This window comes from Pelodiscus sinensis, chromosome 4 (genome assembly GCF_049634645.1).
Source record: "Pelodiscus sinensis isolate JC-2024 chromosome 4, ASM4963464v1, whole genome shotgun sequence".
In the NCBI taxonomy this organism is placed as follows: Eukaryota; Metazoa; Chordata; order Testudines; family Trionychidae; genus Pelodiscus; species Pelodiscus sinensis.
In genome coordinates this window covers 116028803-116045726 of record NC_134714.1, presented here as the reverse complement: position 1 = coordinate 116045726, position 16924 = coordinate 116028803, and the positions used below count along the sequence as shown (strand labels likewise).

Below are 16924 nucleotides of genomic sequence, written 5' to 3'. Positions count from 1 at the left end.
AACTACCGGTACACCTCGTTTCACGAGGAGTACCGGTAGTTCGGAATAGGACCCTAGTCCGAACTACCTAGTTCGAGCCCCGTGTAGCCGCGCTACACGGGGTTCGAAGCAGCGGGGATTTAAAAATGGCGGCTCCCCGCTTATGCTAATGAAGCCCGGGAAATTCAAATCCCGGGCTTCATTAGCAAGTGCGGTATGCATACATTACCCCGCTAGTTCGAACTAGCGGGGTAGTGTAGACATACCCTAACTGTATAATTAATAACATCCTGGGAAAGCAACAACTAAGCCTGTTCTTTAGACAGAATGGATCACTTCTCACATCTAAGTCAACATTCTAGATAAGGGACAAATGGGAGATCTTTTGCCTTAAAGGATCCTTGTGTACGTGTCCTGCCAGCAGACATGGGGCTGGGCCTGGATTGGGAAATGAGAAAGGATACAGAAGCCCAAGTCAGGATGCTAGACCAGAAATATAATCTTTATTATTAATAATATGTGAGCAGCAGCATGACTCCAAACTGAAAAATAAATAGATTTTCTTTACACAGACAGACAGATCCATCCACAGCAGCAGTAACAACAGTGAGAGAACCATTCATTGAGGCATTTGTATACACAAAGATTAGTGAATAAATTAAAGGCTGAATCAGATGAAGGCTTTGTATCTTCCTCCTCCCTGCCTCATGTCTCCTCCTCCCAGCATGCTTCATTTAAAGGAGGGTTAAAACAGTGACCACTTGCTGGTTCATTCTCCAGGTCATATTTATCCAAACTGCCTCCACATGTCCTGAGGCCTGGGGAAACGGCATTGTAACTCCCACACCCAGCCCCAGAGCACTTAATAAGCACCTCAGCAATCTCACAATGGGTGTGATCTAACACATCTGAAGTCAGTAAAAACATTACCATTGATGGGATTACCTGCATGCTTAACTTTAAGTGCCCACTTAAGCGCTTTGCTGATTCAAAGTATCAAAAACTCTCACTAAGGCACCTTTGACCCTCGATATTCCCTTTCTGCAGCCCACTTGCCTGCAGGGCAGGGAGACAATGAAGCTACAGAATATATATTTGTATTTAATTGTGTTTTGTATTTGCACAACCTAAAATAATTAGAATCCCCCCTTTCGGAATGAGCGCCCTCACTGGTAGATGGGCAGAATGCAAACTAGCATATCCACTTGCGTTATTAACTCTCTCTGGGTATGTTTACACTGAGGAGTCATTTCGAAATAACTCCCCTTATTTCAAAATAACAATGTGAGTGTTACCAAGCCTGTTATTCGGAAATAAGGGGCTGGTTATTTCGAAATAATAGCTCCTACTTTCCTTGGGGAATAAGCTTATTTAGAAATAGCTTCTTTCGGGAGTTGTTGTTTCAAAATAAGTTATTTCGAAATCATTTTGCAGTGTAGACTTAGTCTACACATCAGGCTGAGCATGGAGGCTCCCCTGCCCCCCAGTAATTCTGTGAATGGGTTAAATGTGCAATGTGTGTTTGTTTTCATTAAGACTCCTTAATGAGTCCCAATGGGAATTAGATAAATAGAGTTCCACTGAAGGGCTGGTTTCTCCTTCTCTCCTTCTAATTATCCTTATCCTGGGGGGGAAATAGATTTTTAGGTGTTTACAGCGTGTCCTAACACACTGGTGGAGTTTTCTTGGGAGCCAGAAAAAGCCACAATGTTTGCTACTAGACTCCATTTTGGATAAGATGAAGGGGGCCAATTGACCAGACTCTACTAGGGGTGGGGCTTAAAGGTCTGTAAAACTGGCCACTAGTCCCAAGGAAGTTACTCCAGATTGGGAGTTCAGCCTAATCAGAAGACTGCTTCCATTCTAAGGTGATGGTTGTGGTTAAGGTAGCTCCGAGTTTCACTTCTACCAGTGCTCAGAAACTCATCCCAGCTTGGAAGTCTGTTGTGGCTTAGATGCTTGTTCCAGCCTGGAAGGTTAGTTGAGCTCAAGATCTTATTTTAGCTTTGGGGGGACTACTCCAGGCCAGAAAGCCCAGCCCAATTTCAGAAATTGAATTTGGGTTAGGAGTTCAGCTAAAAATAGGGCCTAGCTCTGGTAGGATTCACTTACAACTCTTTTTGCCCTCAAAGGAGATTCAATAGAGGGCTGCTAGTTCTTCATGAAGCTGCTACTGGGATTTTTTTTAGTTAAATGAACATGTTTCCTGTAGAATCTTAAATTAAAAATCCCGTATGTCCAATATTTGTAATGGACTCCTGACTACTTCTGCTTTTTAATTTCCTCAATTGCACTCGAGTCTGTGACCCACAGTCTGTAATGTGATGCTGTATTTGGGACTGAGCCAAAGTCCATTGTAGGCAACAAGAATTCCAGTGACGTCAGCAGATTTGGGGCAGGCCCTTAATCCTTCCATCTTCCATTCAAACTGGATCATCTTTAAATACATCTTTAAATGACTGTGGAAATATAATGGGGATTGAGCTACAGTACAAACCTAAGGCCAGGTCTACACTGCAGGGGAAAGATCAGCTTAAGGTACACAACTGCAGCTATGTAAATAACATAGCTGGAGTCAACGTATGTTAAGCCAAGCTTGGCATCATTTCCATAGTGGGAGGTCAATGGGAGAAATGCTCCAGTCAACTTCCCTTACTCCTCATGACTGCAAGGAGGATGGGGGCACCCTCAGCATTAGATTTAGTGGGTCTAGTAAAGACCCTCTAAATCAAACCCTGAAAGATGGATCGCCAGAATGTTGATCCTCTGGTAAGTGGAGGTGTTGCCTAAGAGAAAACGGGTTGAAGCTGTTGCCCAGGACTTGGCTGAAAACACAGTGGCCAAGTGCCAGAGCAGGGCGCCATCTCTGTAAGGGTGGAAGAAAGAAGCACCAGTGGCAGAGGGAAGAGAAGGAACATGGTTTTTCTATTAACTGATAACATTCAGAGCATCGATTAAGGAGTGAAGCTCATCCCTCACATTCTCCAGAGAGTGGTGGATCTTCTGAGAGCTGTCCAGGAGGTCAATGCTGTGGGTGTAGGGATCATATTTCACCGAGAAGGGTCGCTTGATGCGTGCGGCATAACTCCTGCAGGGAGAGAGGAAAAAGCAAATGTAGGGAGTAGAAAGGGGCTGTGACTCAAGCGGGCTGAAAATATGAGGGGTGGCATGCTCCCCTCAAATACCTTCCAAGCTCTGTTTTCAATCCCTCGCCATTTTAAAATTTTGTCAACTTAAAAAAAAATCTGCACTTGTCCCAACATCAAGCTAATTTCATACAACAGTGGCAAAGACGTGGTCTCAGAATACGCCTAGCATATTTCTGTGCATTGGAGTCACGCCTGGGCTGAATTGGTCTCTGCACAGTTCGCTAAGTTAAGTTAACTCTGAGAACACAGGTTAAAATGTTGCCTTGAGTCAAATGTGAAAGTGAAGTTAGTCTGGGAGGATGTTTGCGTAGATGTCAAAGAACCGTCCATTTTGGTGTGGGGCAAAGTGAGTAACATCCAGATTTTCAGAGGTGTCAAACCAATTATTTTAATGGGAACTAGATGCTTAAATACTTCTGAGAAGCTGGGTATTAGGGTATTTGGAGACTGAGAGCTTGTGCACATGGGGAAGTTATGAGGGCTCTCAGCTGCCACAGGCCCTTTAAAATGCCATTAGCCCCCTGTTGGGCTGGGTAGAGGATGGGCACTGTGTGGTCCCAGGAGCATTGAGGGTGCGCTTCCCCCCATCCTAACACTCCTGCTCAAGGCCTATCCCTTCCAGCAGCACGGAGCCACCAGAACCCAGAACCCCCCTCCTCCCCCGATCCCCACTTTGCCCAGAGGCCCAGCAATTCTGTCGGTCTCCCTGAAAGCACCTAAATGAGTAACATGGTTTTCCACTACTGAATAAATATGGATGTGGGATCTTGACATTGGACCTCCATATTTGAACCCCCCCCCCCCCAAAAAAAAGCTTACAGAGATGGGGGACCACGCTTGTTCTACTAAAGAGTGTTTTTGATAAACCCCGGGTACAGGATTCATTATTTCTAATGGCAATAATTGCCACAGGTAAACAGGTATCAGCAGGTTCTGGTGGGATAGAGGTGCCTGGCACCCAAAGCACATAAGAACACTAGAATAACCAATGGCATTAAACAATATCCTGTCCAGTTCACACTAATGCCAATATTTGACCAAGATGTGTAAATACCTGGCTCACCTGCAACTTTTACTGATAGTCTTTATACTATGTAGCCAGTAACATTTGTCTTTCCTTGGGTTCTGGCACCCTCTTGTGGTGCTCAAATTGTCATTCACTCGCGGTTCATTTTGGGAAATACACTCTCTTCAACAAAGCAGAATAGTAATAGAGGTGTAGCCGTGTTAGTCTGGTGTAGCTGAAACAAAAAATAGGACTATGCAGCACTTTAAAGACTAACCAGATGGTTTATTAGGTGATGAGCTTTCGTGGGCCAGACCCACTTCCTCAGATCAAATTGTGGAAGAAAATTGGCATGACCGTATATACCAAAGGGATACAATAAAAAAAAACACTTTTTTTGATTGTATCTCTTTGGTATGTATGGTCATGCCAATTTTCTTCCACAATTTGATCTGAGGAAGTGGGTCTGGCCCACGAAAGCTCATCACCTAATAAACCATCTGGTTAGTCTTTAAAGTGCTGCATAGTCCTGTCTTTCGTTTCAAACAAAGGAGTATTTTTCAACAAGAAATATCTGCCTGAAACCAAGCAGTGACTTGAACCAGGGCGTCTCACCATCCCAATGACTATCTTAACCACCAGACTGTAGGCTACACTGGGGTAGATGGTCTCCCTCAGTTTTCCCCCCAAAGGTCTCCTTTTTTTTCCAATGTGGAATGCAACCATATGTTGAAATGTTTCATGAAACGGAGCTCTTGTTTTCTGGCCAGGTATATTACCTTCCTCACACTCCTAATTATGCCACTGTTGAGCACTGTTGAGCATTGTTACTTGGGTTAGAATTAAGAGCTCTTTGAATGCTAGCTCTGACAAGGCACTGAAAGAGTAAGCATAATAGACAATAGTTGGTCTTATTGGAACTGCACTGGTCTACTGCAAATTGGGATGGAGGGAAATATTAATAATTAGAAATATGGGTCCTTTGAGCATCCATATCTCAATACTCAGAGATCTTCCTTCATAGGAACCAGGCCCTTTAAATCACTGCTGGAGCACTGTGCGGCATGCTTCAGGCAGCACTGAGGGTGCACCACAGTCCAGGGACACTGAGGGCTAGCTGCCCCTGGCCCTGCCTCTTCCGCCCAACCTCTCTCCCCCCTCTCGCACCTCTGCAAATTCTCCCATTGGCTTCCTTTACTCCTCACAAAAGGAGGATTACCACAAGCTAGCGGGAGCTTCCCTCAGCATTCCTATAATAGACCTGCTAAATCGAACGCCAGAAGATCAACCTCCAGAGCGTCAGTCTTCCAGTATGTATAGACATGTCCTCATTGGCTGAACATTTCTATGTGGGCAGGACAGGCCTCTAGAAAGAACTGAGATGCTGGCCTTACTAATTCATCATTTCATCAGTGTCAGACATACTGCCATGTTCACGCTAAAAGACAAAGTGTTACGCTTTTCAAAGGGTAAATATAAAAATATGATTTGGCGTCATGTAACACAAAGACATTTAGATGTTGGGGAGGGAAGTTGTATGGAAGCTTATTGACTGCCAAGGACTGTTGCTTGCCTTCTCGCATAAAAATCTAGGGAAAGGAACAAACAGCCTTACAGCTCTTTCTAAATTCAGCCATATTCTCCTGCCCGACATGGGTGCTCACACAGTCATACATTAGAGACACTTGTCAGAAGTGCTTTGGGCAGGGAACACGGCTTGAAAAAAGTGAGCATAGCCTGGAGATCCAGGGGAAAATTTGTCCACAGACTCTGCAATAACAGCATGGCTGGTAGATGTGTCGTATCACCTTTGAGTGAGGAGCTGAGGCGCCACACTGTGACCCTTCTGGTAGGAGTCAGGGAGTGGAGAGAGAAGTACCCCTTCCTTTAGCTCATTCAGTCTGTCCTCCATCTTACTGCAATCAACGGGCCTAATGCCTCTGAGCAATTAAGGGTTCCACAGGTAGGTGTTGTGGCCTCATGCTTTGAGGTCTTGGCGTGAGAATCCTGGGGTTTATTCATGACCCTGCTGTGTGAACGATGCAGAGTTGCTTTTAACCTCCTTGTGGCTTAGTTTCCCCACCTGAACCAGGCATTAATATACTTACCTGCCTGTAGGGCCTAGGGAGGCCTCACTAATTATGGTTTCTAATGCGCTTTGAGGTCAAGGTCCCCAGCAGCAAGTGTTCCTAAGAATGATACAAGGGGAAGGCAGGCCGTGGTAGAATTAGAACTGTGTATTTAGTGGCATTTCCATTCCAGATCTTACCTGAGTTTGTCTTTGGCATCGTTGAAGCTTTCGGATACAAAATATACTGGCTGGTAGTTCTGATCCTGGTAAGGCTGCATGGCGGCTGCATCTGGGTCGAAGTTCCGGACCTCCGGCTCGTCCGACAAGGAGTGCTGAGGGAAGCACAAACAAAAGCCAAAACGTAAAGGAGGAGAAGAAAGCTTGTGTGCATGTGTGAGAGAGAAATGCAGAAAGTGGATTGGCTAAAGAAACTGGAGGTGTGCGGGGGTGGGGAGGAAGAGATCTTTTGCGGCAATGTGTCTGCACACAGAAAGGTGGGACAAATTGAGACTTACTATTAGCTCTCCATAGGAGGATAGGAGCCCAGCTCCATAAGCTTTGATTATTCCATTCTGTTTGCAGAGCCCAAACTCCACTGTAAACCAATAGAGCTGTGAAGGGAAGAGAAAAACAAGCAAGGAGTCACTCCTCTTCTCCCTCCTCTTCATTTTCCTTTCACTTCCCTGCACTAGTTCAGGTCAGAGAACAGCCTTCCTGGGGCTGTTACTTGGGTCTGAAGGGAACCAGAGAGGTCACTGGCCACAAATCCCAGTCACAACTCTCATATGCTTTTCCAAGAGCTTCCATCTCTCCAGCGTGTCTGCCTAGACTGTGCCCATTGCTGTCACATCTGACTTGCATTGACTCATTGAGACCTTCTCCAGAATAAACCCCCATTGTTGGGTGATGAAATGCCTGTTCTCTCCCACTTACTTAGGAAGCTCAGGGGGCATGGTGCCACCCTGGCTGATTTCATTGCTGGGACAGTGAGAGAGACAGTGAGTTAACGATCTTATTGGGGTCTCCAATAGCATGGGGTTCTAAGCAGTTGCTTGTATTATGGGTACTCAAGGCCAGTTAGTTTCACTGTGGCTCATCGTGTCTCTGGATAACATACTATATATTCTGGTTATGTCCCAAGTATTCAGCATTAGCAGAATACCTCTATTAATTGGCCTTGAAGCTGAACATGGTTAGGCAGACTCAAAGGAAAAGGATGTCACTTACTCCAGCTCCAAATATTCCTTTCAATGCTACCCAGTAAATCCCACATCTTTGAAAATCTGATGCCCAATGATATGGAACTGGGGGTGCCCAGTGTCCATGAAACTTAATGTGTGGTCAGGTGAATTCTGCTCGACCTTAGTCTTTGGTAATTGACTTCTGTCACTGTGGGTGCATCTACATGGCACCCTTAGCTCGAAATAAGCTATGCAAATTGTGTAGCTTATTTTGAGTGTTTTTCGAAGTAGCTTATTTTGTCATTTGGCGCTGTCTACACAGTGCCAAATTTTGAAATAAACCGCTATTCCGAAACGTCTCTTACTCCTCTTGGAACGAGATTTACAGGGACATTGGAATAGCACGCCCGTTTTTTTTTAAAGCTATTTCAAAATAACGGGTGTGCTGTCAAGATGCGGAATAGCTATTTCGGGATACTGGCAGTATCCCAAAATAGCACCGCAGTGTAGACGTACCCTTTGACTGAGGTCAACTGTTTCCCAGCATGCACTTCAACAGACACGACAGCGCTCCACCACTAAGCCCTGAGTGTTTCATTGGTGGTATGTGACACTGTGGAGAAGGCCACTTAAGAAGGGAACCAGAACTTTGTGTTCTCCCCTAATGTTCTTCAGTGGGATAATGCTGGGAAACAAGCTAAGAGAGGATCCCTGGTGACACCTCTGCTGATTGACTGGAGAGAAGATGAGGAAAGAGACAATGAAGATACTATATGTGGAGACAGGACCTTAGTGACTGACTTCAGTGAACCTGTTTGTAGTTCAGGAAAAACTATACCATTTCCTGACTAAACCACATCTCCTAACCATCCCAGCCACTGATACCCAAGGGGAGAAAAGAGGAGGAGGAGCTTAGCAGTTCGGCCAGGGAAAAGGAGTAAAGGAAAACATACAGTGGCAAGTTTTTCAATCTCTTCCTCAGTCGCTCCCAATGATGCTAAGCCAATATCCTAGAAAGCAAAAGGAAAGAGAGTTAAAGTAAACACAGGTTGCAATCAGATCCATTTCAATCCAATTTTACTAATGGTTTTGGCTCTGATGTTACTTGTTTTATGGCCATCTCACACTATCTCCTAGTCAGTAGCTGGAAATCAGCAGCACGTGGCACTACACTAATTCTGAGCTTGGCCTGTAGCAACGTTTTTTGTCTCATTTCCTCTAGCACCTTGTGCTATGGAGGCTGAGAGTGCTGGGGGAGAAGGGTGGTCTTGTGGTTAAAGCACTGGCCTGGGATTCATGAGATCTGGATTCTATTTGCAGGTTGGCCACAGACTCCTCATGTAACCTTGGGACAGTCACTTAATCCTTTGGATCCCCCATCTGTAAAAGAGGAATAATATTTCCTTTCTCCCTGTCTTGTCCACATAGTTGGTAAACAGAAACAATACCACATCTCATGTTCAAAGCCTTTCATGGCCTATCTCCACCTCCCGATCATCTCTCATTCAGTACCAAGCTGTCAGCTCCCTCTGCAATCAGCAAATGTCAGCCTGTGTCACCCATGAGGCAAGCAGATTAGGCTGGTGTTGGGGCTCTCCGTTTCTGCCATGTTGATGCAAAACAACCTGGCTGGGAGAGAGCAGACCAGGCTGCTGCATCACTTCTCTTCCCGCAACTTGTGCCACCACAGTGAGTGCATTTCATCCCGACCCCTGCCTCCACCCTGCACCAGTCCACCCAGGTAATCCTCCAGACTGCCCTGGGCCCTGTGGACTAACATCAATATGGGGAACCGTGCTGTCCATAGGACAGTGGGGGCAGTTGCAGGGGTTGGGCTGCCCAAAGCATGAGGCCTAGGGCAGTTGCCTGAAACCATCGGATGGATGGGACGGCTCTGTCACCCATGTGTTACATTTCCAAACAAGGACATTCATGCTTCTTCCAAGCTGACCCTTCTACTGGGGAAGAGCCCCCCATAAACACCCATAAAGCTGCCTCATTATCTTCCTTCAACTCCCTCATGACAGTCTGTCATGCTGACCAAAACTGTCTCTTTGTTTCCTTGTACGCCCCCAGTGCCCTGTATCCATCAGTTCTCAAATTTAGATTGTAACCTCTTTTGGACAGGGACCTTCTTCTGTTCTGTGTTTGCACAGCAACTAGCACAGCATGGTCCTGGTCCCTGACTAGGGCACCTAGCCAATAGTAATCAAACTACCACAGGAGTAAGTTGGGCAGTGCGCCCCCGTGCGCTGCTCCAGTAAGAAAGGGGCCTGTGCGGTTGGGGGTACACTGCTGTAAGTGGAAGCCACATGCTGTCAGTTGGGCTCTGCGCTACCTCTCAGGGCCCCCACAAGCAGCAGGTATGTGAAAGGGGCGGGCAGGGCGCATGCTGCAGGTGGAAGCATACACACTCTCAGCCGGGCTCCTGGTGTGATAAGTGTGTCCCAGCCTGTCCTGTTGCCCCTCTCACCAGGCCAGCTTTGCAGTGTGCACTGCTGCAGTCCCAGGGGGGGAAGGGAGCAGCAGGCCAGGGGGGTTATGTGCTGCTGCCACCTGTTTGCCTGCATGCCGGCAGAGCCACAGCTCCTCTGACAGGAACAGTAGCAGTGTGGGGCAGGAATCACCTCCAGGCCAGCCCTCAGCCCCCACTCCCACACTCTCTCTTACATACACACACACATAGCCCATCTCACTGCCCTGAGCCCCCAGATGCACCTCAACCCAACCTGTGGAACTCCCTGCCAGAGGATTTTGTAAAGACCAGGATTTTAACAGGGTTCAAAAAAGAACTAGATACATTTATGGAAGTTAGGTCCATCAATACTTATTAGCCAGGATGGGCAGGAATGGTGTCCTGAGCCTCTGTTTGTCAGAGGCTGGAAATGGATGACAGGGGAGGGATCACTTGATAATTCCCTGTCCTGTTCACTCCCTCTGAGGCATCTGGCATGGCCACTATCAGCAGAGAGGGTACTGGGCTAGATGGACCTTTGGTCTGTCCCAGGATGGCCATTCTTATGTTCTTATGACTCCTGCAACCCTCCCCACACCTCAACTGCCTGCCCTGAGTGCCCCCCCCCCCGCCCTCCAACCCTTTACCCTGAGCCCCCTGCACTCCAAGCTATACTTAAATTTCTTACAGGTACTGTCATATCACAGCTCTGTCAACCTCCTGCACTGAGTGCCCCCGTCCCCTAACCCAGGGAAGGCTGCAATATAACAGTACTTGTAAGAAATTTAAATTACTGTCACCATTCAAGACTACTACTACTACTACTACTACTAATTTAGGTGGCCACTCACACACCAGAAATGAACAAAGAGTAAAAACCACAGCTCAAAGTAGAAAGGCCACAAGCAACCTGTGGGCTGAAATATGTTCACACCAAGTACTGGAAGAACAGTTACTAAGAAAGAACAAGTTCTTGAAATGCAGTTTGATCTGTGGATAATTTAGTGGGGGTGGAGAGGCCTATGTGCATTGGATAAATTGTTGGCTGTGGATACTCTGTCCAGCTCTAGTCTAGGGCCCTATAGCACACCCTGCAATAACTCCTGCTAGGGCAGCGCTAGGAGTAAACTTTCATACACCTACCATTCCAATGCCATTCCCAGCCATACTGCTGGGGAAAACTGGAAATAGGGTCTAGCCAACACAACTATGCAGATCCCTGCCGTAATTCCTGGTGGGGGAAGTTGGGATTGGAATAGATTTGCGTTCCCACACTGTCCTCTACCATGGCTTCTGAGCATCAGGACCCACTAATGGGCTCTCAAAGCAAGGGACGACCTGCCCATATTACCTGGGAGAACTGTGCAAACGTCTTGTCGGCCAGCATGGGCACGTGCCCCAGAAGTTCATGACAACAGTCCCTTCCATTGGAAAGAAAAGAGCAAGGGTTGATTAGTCACTGCTGGAGGATTGAATCCCATTTCCTGACTATACATCATATCAGGAGCAGTGTGAGGACAGGGAGGATTCTGCATTGTACCCAGCAATACTCACGGCTCTGGGGAGTGCATGGGCGAGGATGCATGACGGATGTACTGTGTGCACTGGAATACCCTGAAGGCCAAGCTGGATAGAAAATCACGTGCAGACAGCAAGCCAGCCACAGGTCGGAGCTGGAACCCAGTTCTCTCTGAAATAATCGAAGCAAGTAGAGTTGCCAGATGTTTTAACAAAAAATACTGAACACTGCCCCCCTCCAAAAAAAAACCACAAGGGGAAATAAGTCCCCCCCCCCCCTCCCCGAACATAATTGTGGAGCAAAAAAAAACAATTTAAAAAAAATGTTTTTAAAGGAGGCTGCCCCTTTAAGATGGCTGCCATCTTGAGTGCCATTTTTAAAACCCCACAGCTCCACCTGGTAAGCACAGGGCAGCTGAGGGCTGGGAGCAGCTCTCGACAACAGATGCTACATTCTCACTCCTCTGCTTAGAACACACATTTCCACCTCAGGCCCACACCCACCTTTCAGGAAGCAGGAGACATCCTCCAGTTGCGGGATGTTGTTCTCGCTGTAGCCGCAGGATCTCTCTAGCAAGTAAAAGGCCTCCAGGTGCTCTTTGCAGGCATGAGTCGGGTACAGACTCTTCAGTGTGGAGTAAACCTCTCTCCTTTAGAGTGGCAGATGGGAGAGAGGGTATGAATTCAGGCCTTCATTGCTCCTCTCATCAGGACTGATATAACCCAGTACACATTCTGCTGCAGTTCCTCTCCCTTGTTTGTTTTTATAACCACTGAGTTTGTATCCATTTACACACACACCTTGGAGTCCTCAGGCACACGTACACTCCCCATCCTAATGTTTGATGCCTTACTGTGGGAGCGGAGAATTCAGATGGTTTATTGACAAGCACAATTCCTGTATCTGTAGATAATTAACTCAAGGCTCAGGTTGCCCTGGGAAAGTTCTTTCTAACTGGCAACACAAAGCCAGTCCCAGTGGCTTTATCTGTTAAAATGTCACACTTAGGGATAGACAATTAAGAGACACCGGATGGACAATGCAGAAATACACATCAGCAGCTCTCCACTGATAGGTCATCCCCATTCTCATTAGTACTCCTATCCTCTATGAGTACGTCTACATGGCAAACAACCTGCAGTAGTGAGTCTATAGACTTGTTTCTTAGGGTTTACGTGAGAACACTAAAAGCTCTAGTGAAGATAACCTGGCTCAGTCTGGAGCTAGGCTCTGAAGCCTGATCCTGTCCGCAGGCTTGAAGCCTCACTGCTGTGGGTTTTAAAGTGGTTTAGATGAACCATAATAGGAACCTCTGGAGAGAATAAGAAGTGGAACTTTCATGGACTTTAGATACATGGACTTTAGCCTTCAGAAAGGGGGAGCAGCAGAAATTGATTGATGGTACTAATGGGTTCTGGATGTGCCTTAGATTTTGTTAGGAGGCTGAGCAGCTAGCAAGCAGAGTGGCAGTACAGGTCAGGTTTCCTCACATGCTGCACCTCTTTCTGTGAGTTACAAACAATAGTATCTGACATTCTTGTTCCTTAGGGATGGACCTCCTGGACCTCCCAGTCTGGTAGTCAGAGTCCTTTACAGAGAGGTCATTAGGCAACATTCACACCTTAGTGATATATTTTGAAGATGCCCCACCATGGCCCTTCATTTCTCAACTTCCAGTACTGGCCCCAGTATATACCCCTGACTGTTTTCTGATTGCTCTATTTGCCCAAGGCACACTTTGCCACAAAGGGACAAAATCTCATTTCTTTTATTATTCCTAATTCAGCTGGACGGCATCACAAAGGTGTTTCCATTAAATCAAACACTCACCAGGTAGCTATCTCCTCTGCCCTGTACTCGACTCTAGGGATTGGCTCCCCACTGCAAAACAAACACAGTGGGAGGATAGGAGATGGGGATACACAATAGCAACATGTTTTACACTGTGGAGCCCCAGCCTTACGAAAGCTCACTCTTTGAGAAGACAGCAGTAAGTTTTTGATGCACAACATCAATGCAGTATAATATGGATGAGATAAATGTAAATGGAACACATGGCTAGCATATGAGGCACAGGGTTGGCACAGGCCTACTAAGAAACACAAGTCTCTAGAATATGGGTCAACAATAGAGTTGGGCCAAATTTTTTGACCAAAACTTCTTTTCATCAAAAAGATTCTGTGACATCAAAATTTTTAGTGAATTTCTCACAACATTGTTAGCTGTTTGGGTCAAAATGAAAGCTTAAAAAAATTCTAGAAAAATTGCAGCTTTACATTTCAACGCATCATTTCATTTATTTTAAAATGCTGAAAATGCTTAAAATCACAACAAAATGTTTTATGGTGGAACAACAAGATATTCTTTTTTAAATATTTTGATTCACTGTGCCTGTCAAAAAAATGTCCTTTTTTTCCCACCCAAAATTATCCGACCCAAATTTTTTCTTGAGTTTTCAGAATTTCCAGTGAAAACTGAAAAATCTATTATTTGCCCAGCTCTGGTCCTCAGGCTAATTAGAGACACATTAATATATGAACATAGGGGTAGCGCAGATCTAACTGGAGACATGGGGCTTAGAATTGACTCTAGGGCTAGGAGGGCTTTAAACTAGTAGTTCATCTACTGGGGTAAACTTTATGCTCAAAACACATAACTGGGACTCAACATAGCTTGACAGTAAAGAATCAGAGCATCAAGGGACATAAGGAGAAGCACTTTTTCAATTGTCTGTGCAGCAGTGCTAAAAATCTGGGAAGTTAACAGAAGAATCAGAAATGCTCATTTATGGAACAAAATTGCTGTCTAGTATTACTGAAACTAGGAGGGCGGAGTCACATGACCAAAATGTTAAAATCACTGGTTAGCCTATATTCTCTTAATTGGGTCTATGTCTCCACTGAGTTAGGGATGTGATTCCCAGCTTGTATGCACATATTCACATTAACTTGGGTGAATATAAATAGTATTACAGCTATGATAGCACGGGCAATGACAGCATGGTTAAGGTGTGCTGCATATGTACCCAGGGGGCTGAGGTAGGTTTGTTCTTGGCATAGCTAAGCTATGCCTCTGCTGCCACTGCCCCTGCTACCACAGATACATTACTGTTTATACTGTGTTAACCCTCATCATGCTAGTGCAAATTTGTGTATGCAGTCTAGGAATTACAACCCTAGGTCATAGCATAACTTTAAGAAGGAGAGGGAAGCGATACCCTACATTAAAGGCACTATTGTCTGCTTTTGAGTTACTGGTGATTCACAAGAACAGGAGCAGGAAAGATTATGAATCAATGTTCTTACAGGGGTGGCCAACCTGCGACTCATGAGCCACATGCGGCTCTTCAAAGGAAAAATTGCAGCTTCCTCACCCGCGGCTCTTCTCACGGTCCCCTGCTCTGACCGTTTTTTCCTTGTCTGGGCAGGGCGCCACTTGGTGCAGCGAGATCTGATGCTGTGGCCAAAGGAAGTCTGCTTGGGCCACACGCGGCTCTTAAAGGGGCAGCGGGTTTGTCTATGTCTGTCTGTCTGTCTGTCTGTTTGTTTGTTTGTTTGTTTTTTGCTCAACAACTTCTTTCCCTTGGCTCTTTATTCTGTATCCACCACTATTTTGGCTCTTCGTCTGTAACGGGTTGGCCACCCCTGTTCTACATGATAAATCACAAGAATTATATAGATACACACACACACACACAAACACACACACGCATAAAAAAAACTTGGTGCTTTAAGAGGGACAATTCCCCAAAGCTGACAAATCTGAGTAAAACTGAGTGGAAGGGGAGGAAAAAATTAAATGTCAGTGATCATTGGCAGATGTTTTATTAGATGTGTCAATACACCCAAAACTTCCACAATTGCATACAAGTTTTCTTTGCTTAAAAACGATCCTGGTAAAAAGGCAAAACACAAGTAATAATTAAAAAATTATATATATATATATATATATAAATAACAAGGGAAAGGGGAAAGTTGATAACATTAGTATTAATGGACCATTTGGAAATGCAGATTATTGATAAGGGAAGCTAACAGTGTCAATGAACAATTTATGGCCAGTAGAGGTAAGGAAAATAAGAAGAAAATCTTTAAACATACCAAAACAAACAAAATCCTAACATTGGAATAGATCTGCTATTAAATAAGGATCATAAAAATTGTCAACCATGATGCAAAAAGGAAAAAATATTCCCTTAAATATATTTATTCAATATTTGGAAAGAAGCAAGATGACATATTCATGCTTTACAGTGATAAGGAAATGCTTTCTATTCCATCAGTAACCAAGGAGGATGATAAACAGCAACTATTAAAGTTAAACAGTGGATCTCAAAGCAATTGTAAATAGAGAAACATCTTCCTATTGGGTTAGGTGGGTTACCTCAAGATCTGTTCTTTGCCCCATTGTATTCAATATTTTTGTCAATGCAGGAGTGGTAAATAATAATGTGGTCAAGTCAGCAGTGAAAACCAATTTGGTTTGCTTAGTAAGGTGAGTTCATTTGAACAATGTGACTTTAATGCAACCAAATACAAACCATACATCAGGAAACAAAGAATGTTGGTCACACTTAAAGACAGGAGAGAGTACTTCTGAATGTAGTGATACTGAAAAGGATTTGTGGTCATGCTAGATAACCAATTGAGTATGAGCTCAAAGAGCAATGCTATAGCTAAGTGGGAGGAGTTGGCCGGGAGGGGAATTAATCCCTTGGATGCATAAACAGAGGACTGGAAGGTGGTATTGCATCTGCAGATAGAATTAATGAGATTATTACTGGAATACTGTTTCTAATCTTGGTATCCATATTTCAAAAAGAATGAAAAATTGGAATGAGTTTAGAAAAGAGCTACAAGAATGCATCGAGGTTTGGAAAACATACCTTATAATGCACTAATTAAGAAGTTCAATCTATTTATTTTATCTAAGAAAAAAATTAGTGATAGCTAGTTGCAGTCTATAAATACTTCATGTGGAAAAGAGTTCAGATATTATATGGTTCTTTAATTTAGTAGAAAAATGTGTAACAAGATCTAGTGAAAGTTAAAGCTAGACAAATTCAATCTAGAAATAAAACACACATTATTCACAATGAGGATAATTAGCCGTTGAATCAGTATAATTAGGCATGGGGTTATTTCTCCATTGCTTGATGTCTTTAAATCAAGACCAAGTATCTTTCTTAAAGAGATGTTATGAACTTGATGCAGAAATTATGGCCTATGTTATGCACGAGATCTGTTCTGGCTTTAAAAATCTATGAATTAATAAACATGCAGATTTTTAAAAATGGGTGGAAGCTGGATGAGAGCAGAGAGAGCACAAGACCCGAGAAAAGAAAATGGGAAGGGAGAATGAAAGGGCAAAACATGGAAAGAAATGAAGAAAAGTTGACAGAAGACAGATTAATGGAAGTAGCATGAGATCCCAGCAGGTGGCACTGTGCTATGACATTGCTTCCACCGGTATGTTAGGAAAGTGTCTTACTACTTATAGTGGAAGGCAATTTCTGCAATCATTTTTCTTCTCTGCCGGTATGCTTGGTCAGAGAATCCCTGAGA

The 16924-nt window shown here is 44.6% G+C and overlaps 1 protein-coding gene across 1 annotated transcript in view; it reads right to left on the bottom strand.

Moving 5' to 3' along the window:
• Window positions 1-463: 463 nt before the first annotated feature.
• The window catches only part of TH (tyrosine hydroxylase), a 34618-nt gene continuing 18157 nt past the window's right edge, over window positions 464-16924 (bottom strand). The window contains exons 5-13 of the mRNA XM_006134913.4: window positions 16851-16918; window positions 13191-13241; window positions 11864-12009; window positions 11396-11531; window positions 11193-11262; window positions 8340-8396; window positions 6721-6816; window positions 6404-6537; window positions 464-3067 (exon numbers count right to left, since the gene is read on the bottom strand). Of these exons, the coding sequence (XP_006134975.1) occupies window positions 2908-3067; window positions 6404-6537; window positions 6721-6816; window positions 8340-8396; window positions 11193-11262; window positions 11396-11531; window positions 11864-12009; window positions 13191-13241; window positions 16851-16918 (918 nt within the window). The 3' untranslated portion in view covers window positions 464-2907. The remainder of the gene's footprint in view (window positions 3068-6403; window positions 6538-6720; window positions 6817-8339; window positions 8397-11192; window positions 11263-11395; window positions 11532-11863; window positions 12010-13190; window positions 13242-16850; window positions 16919-16924) is intronic.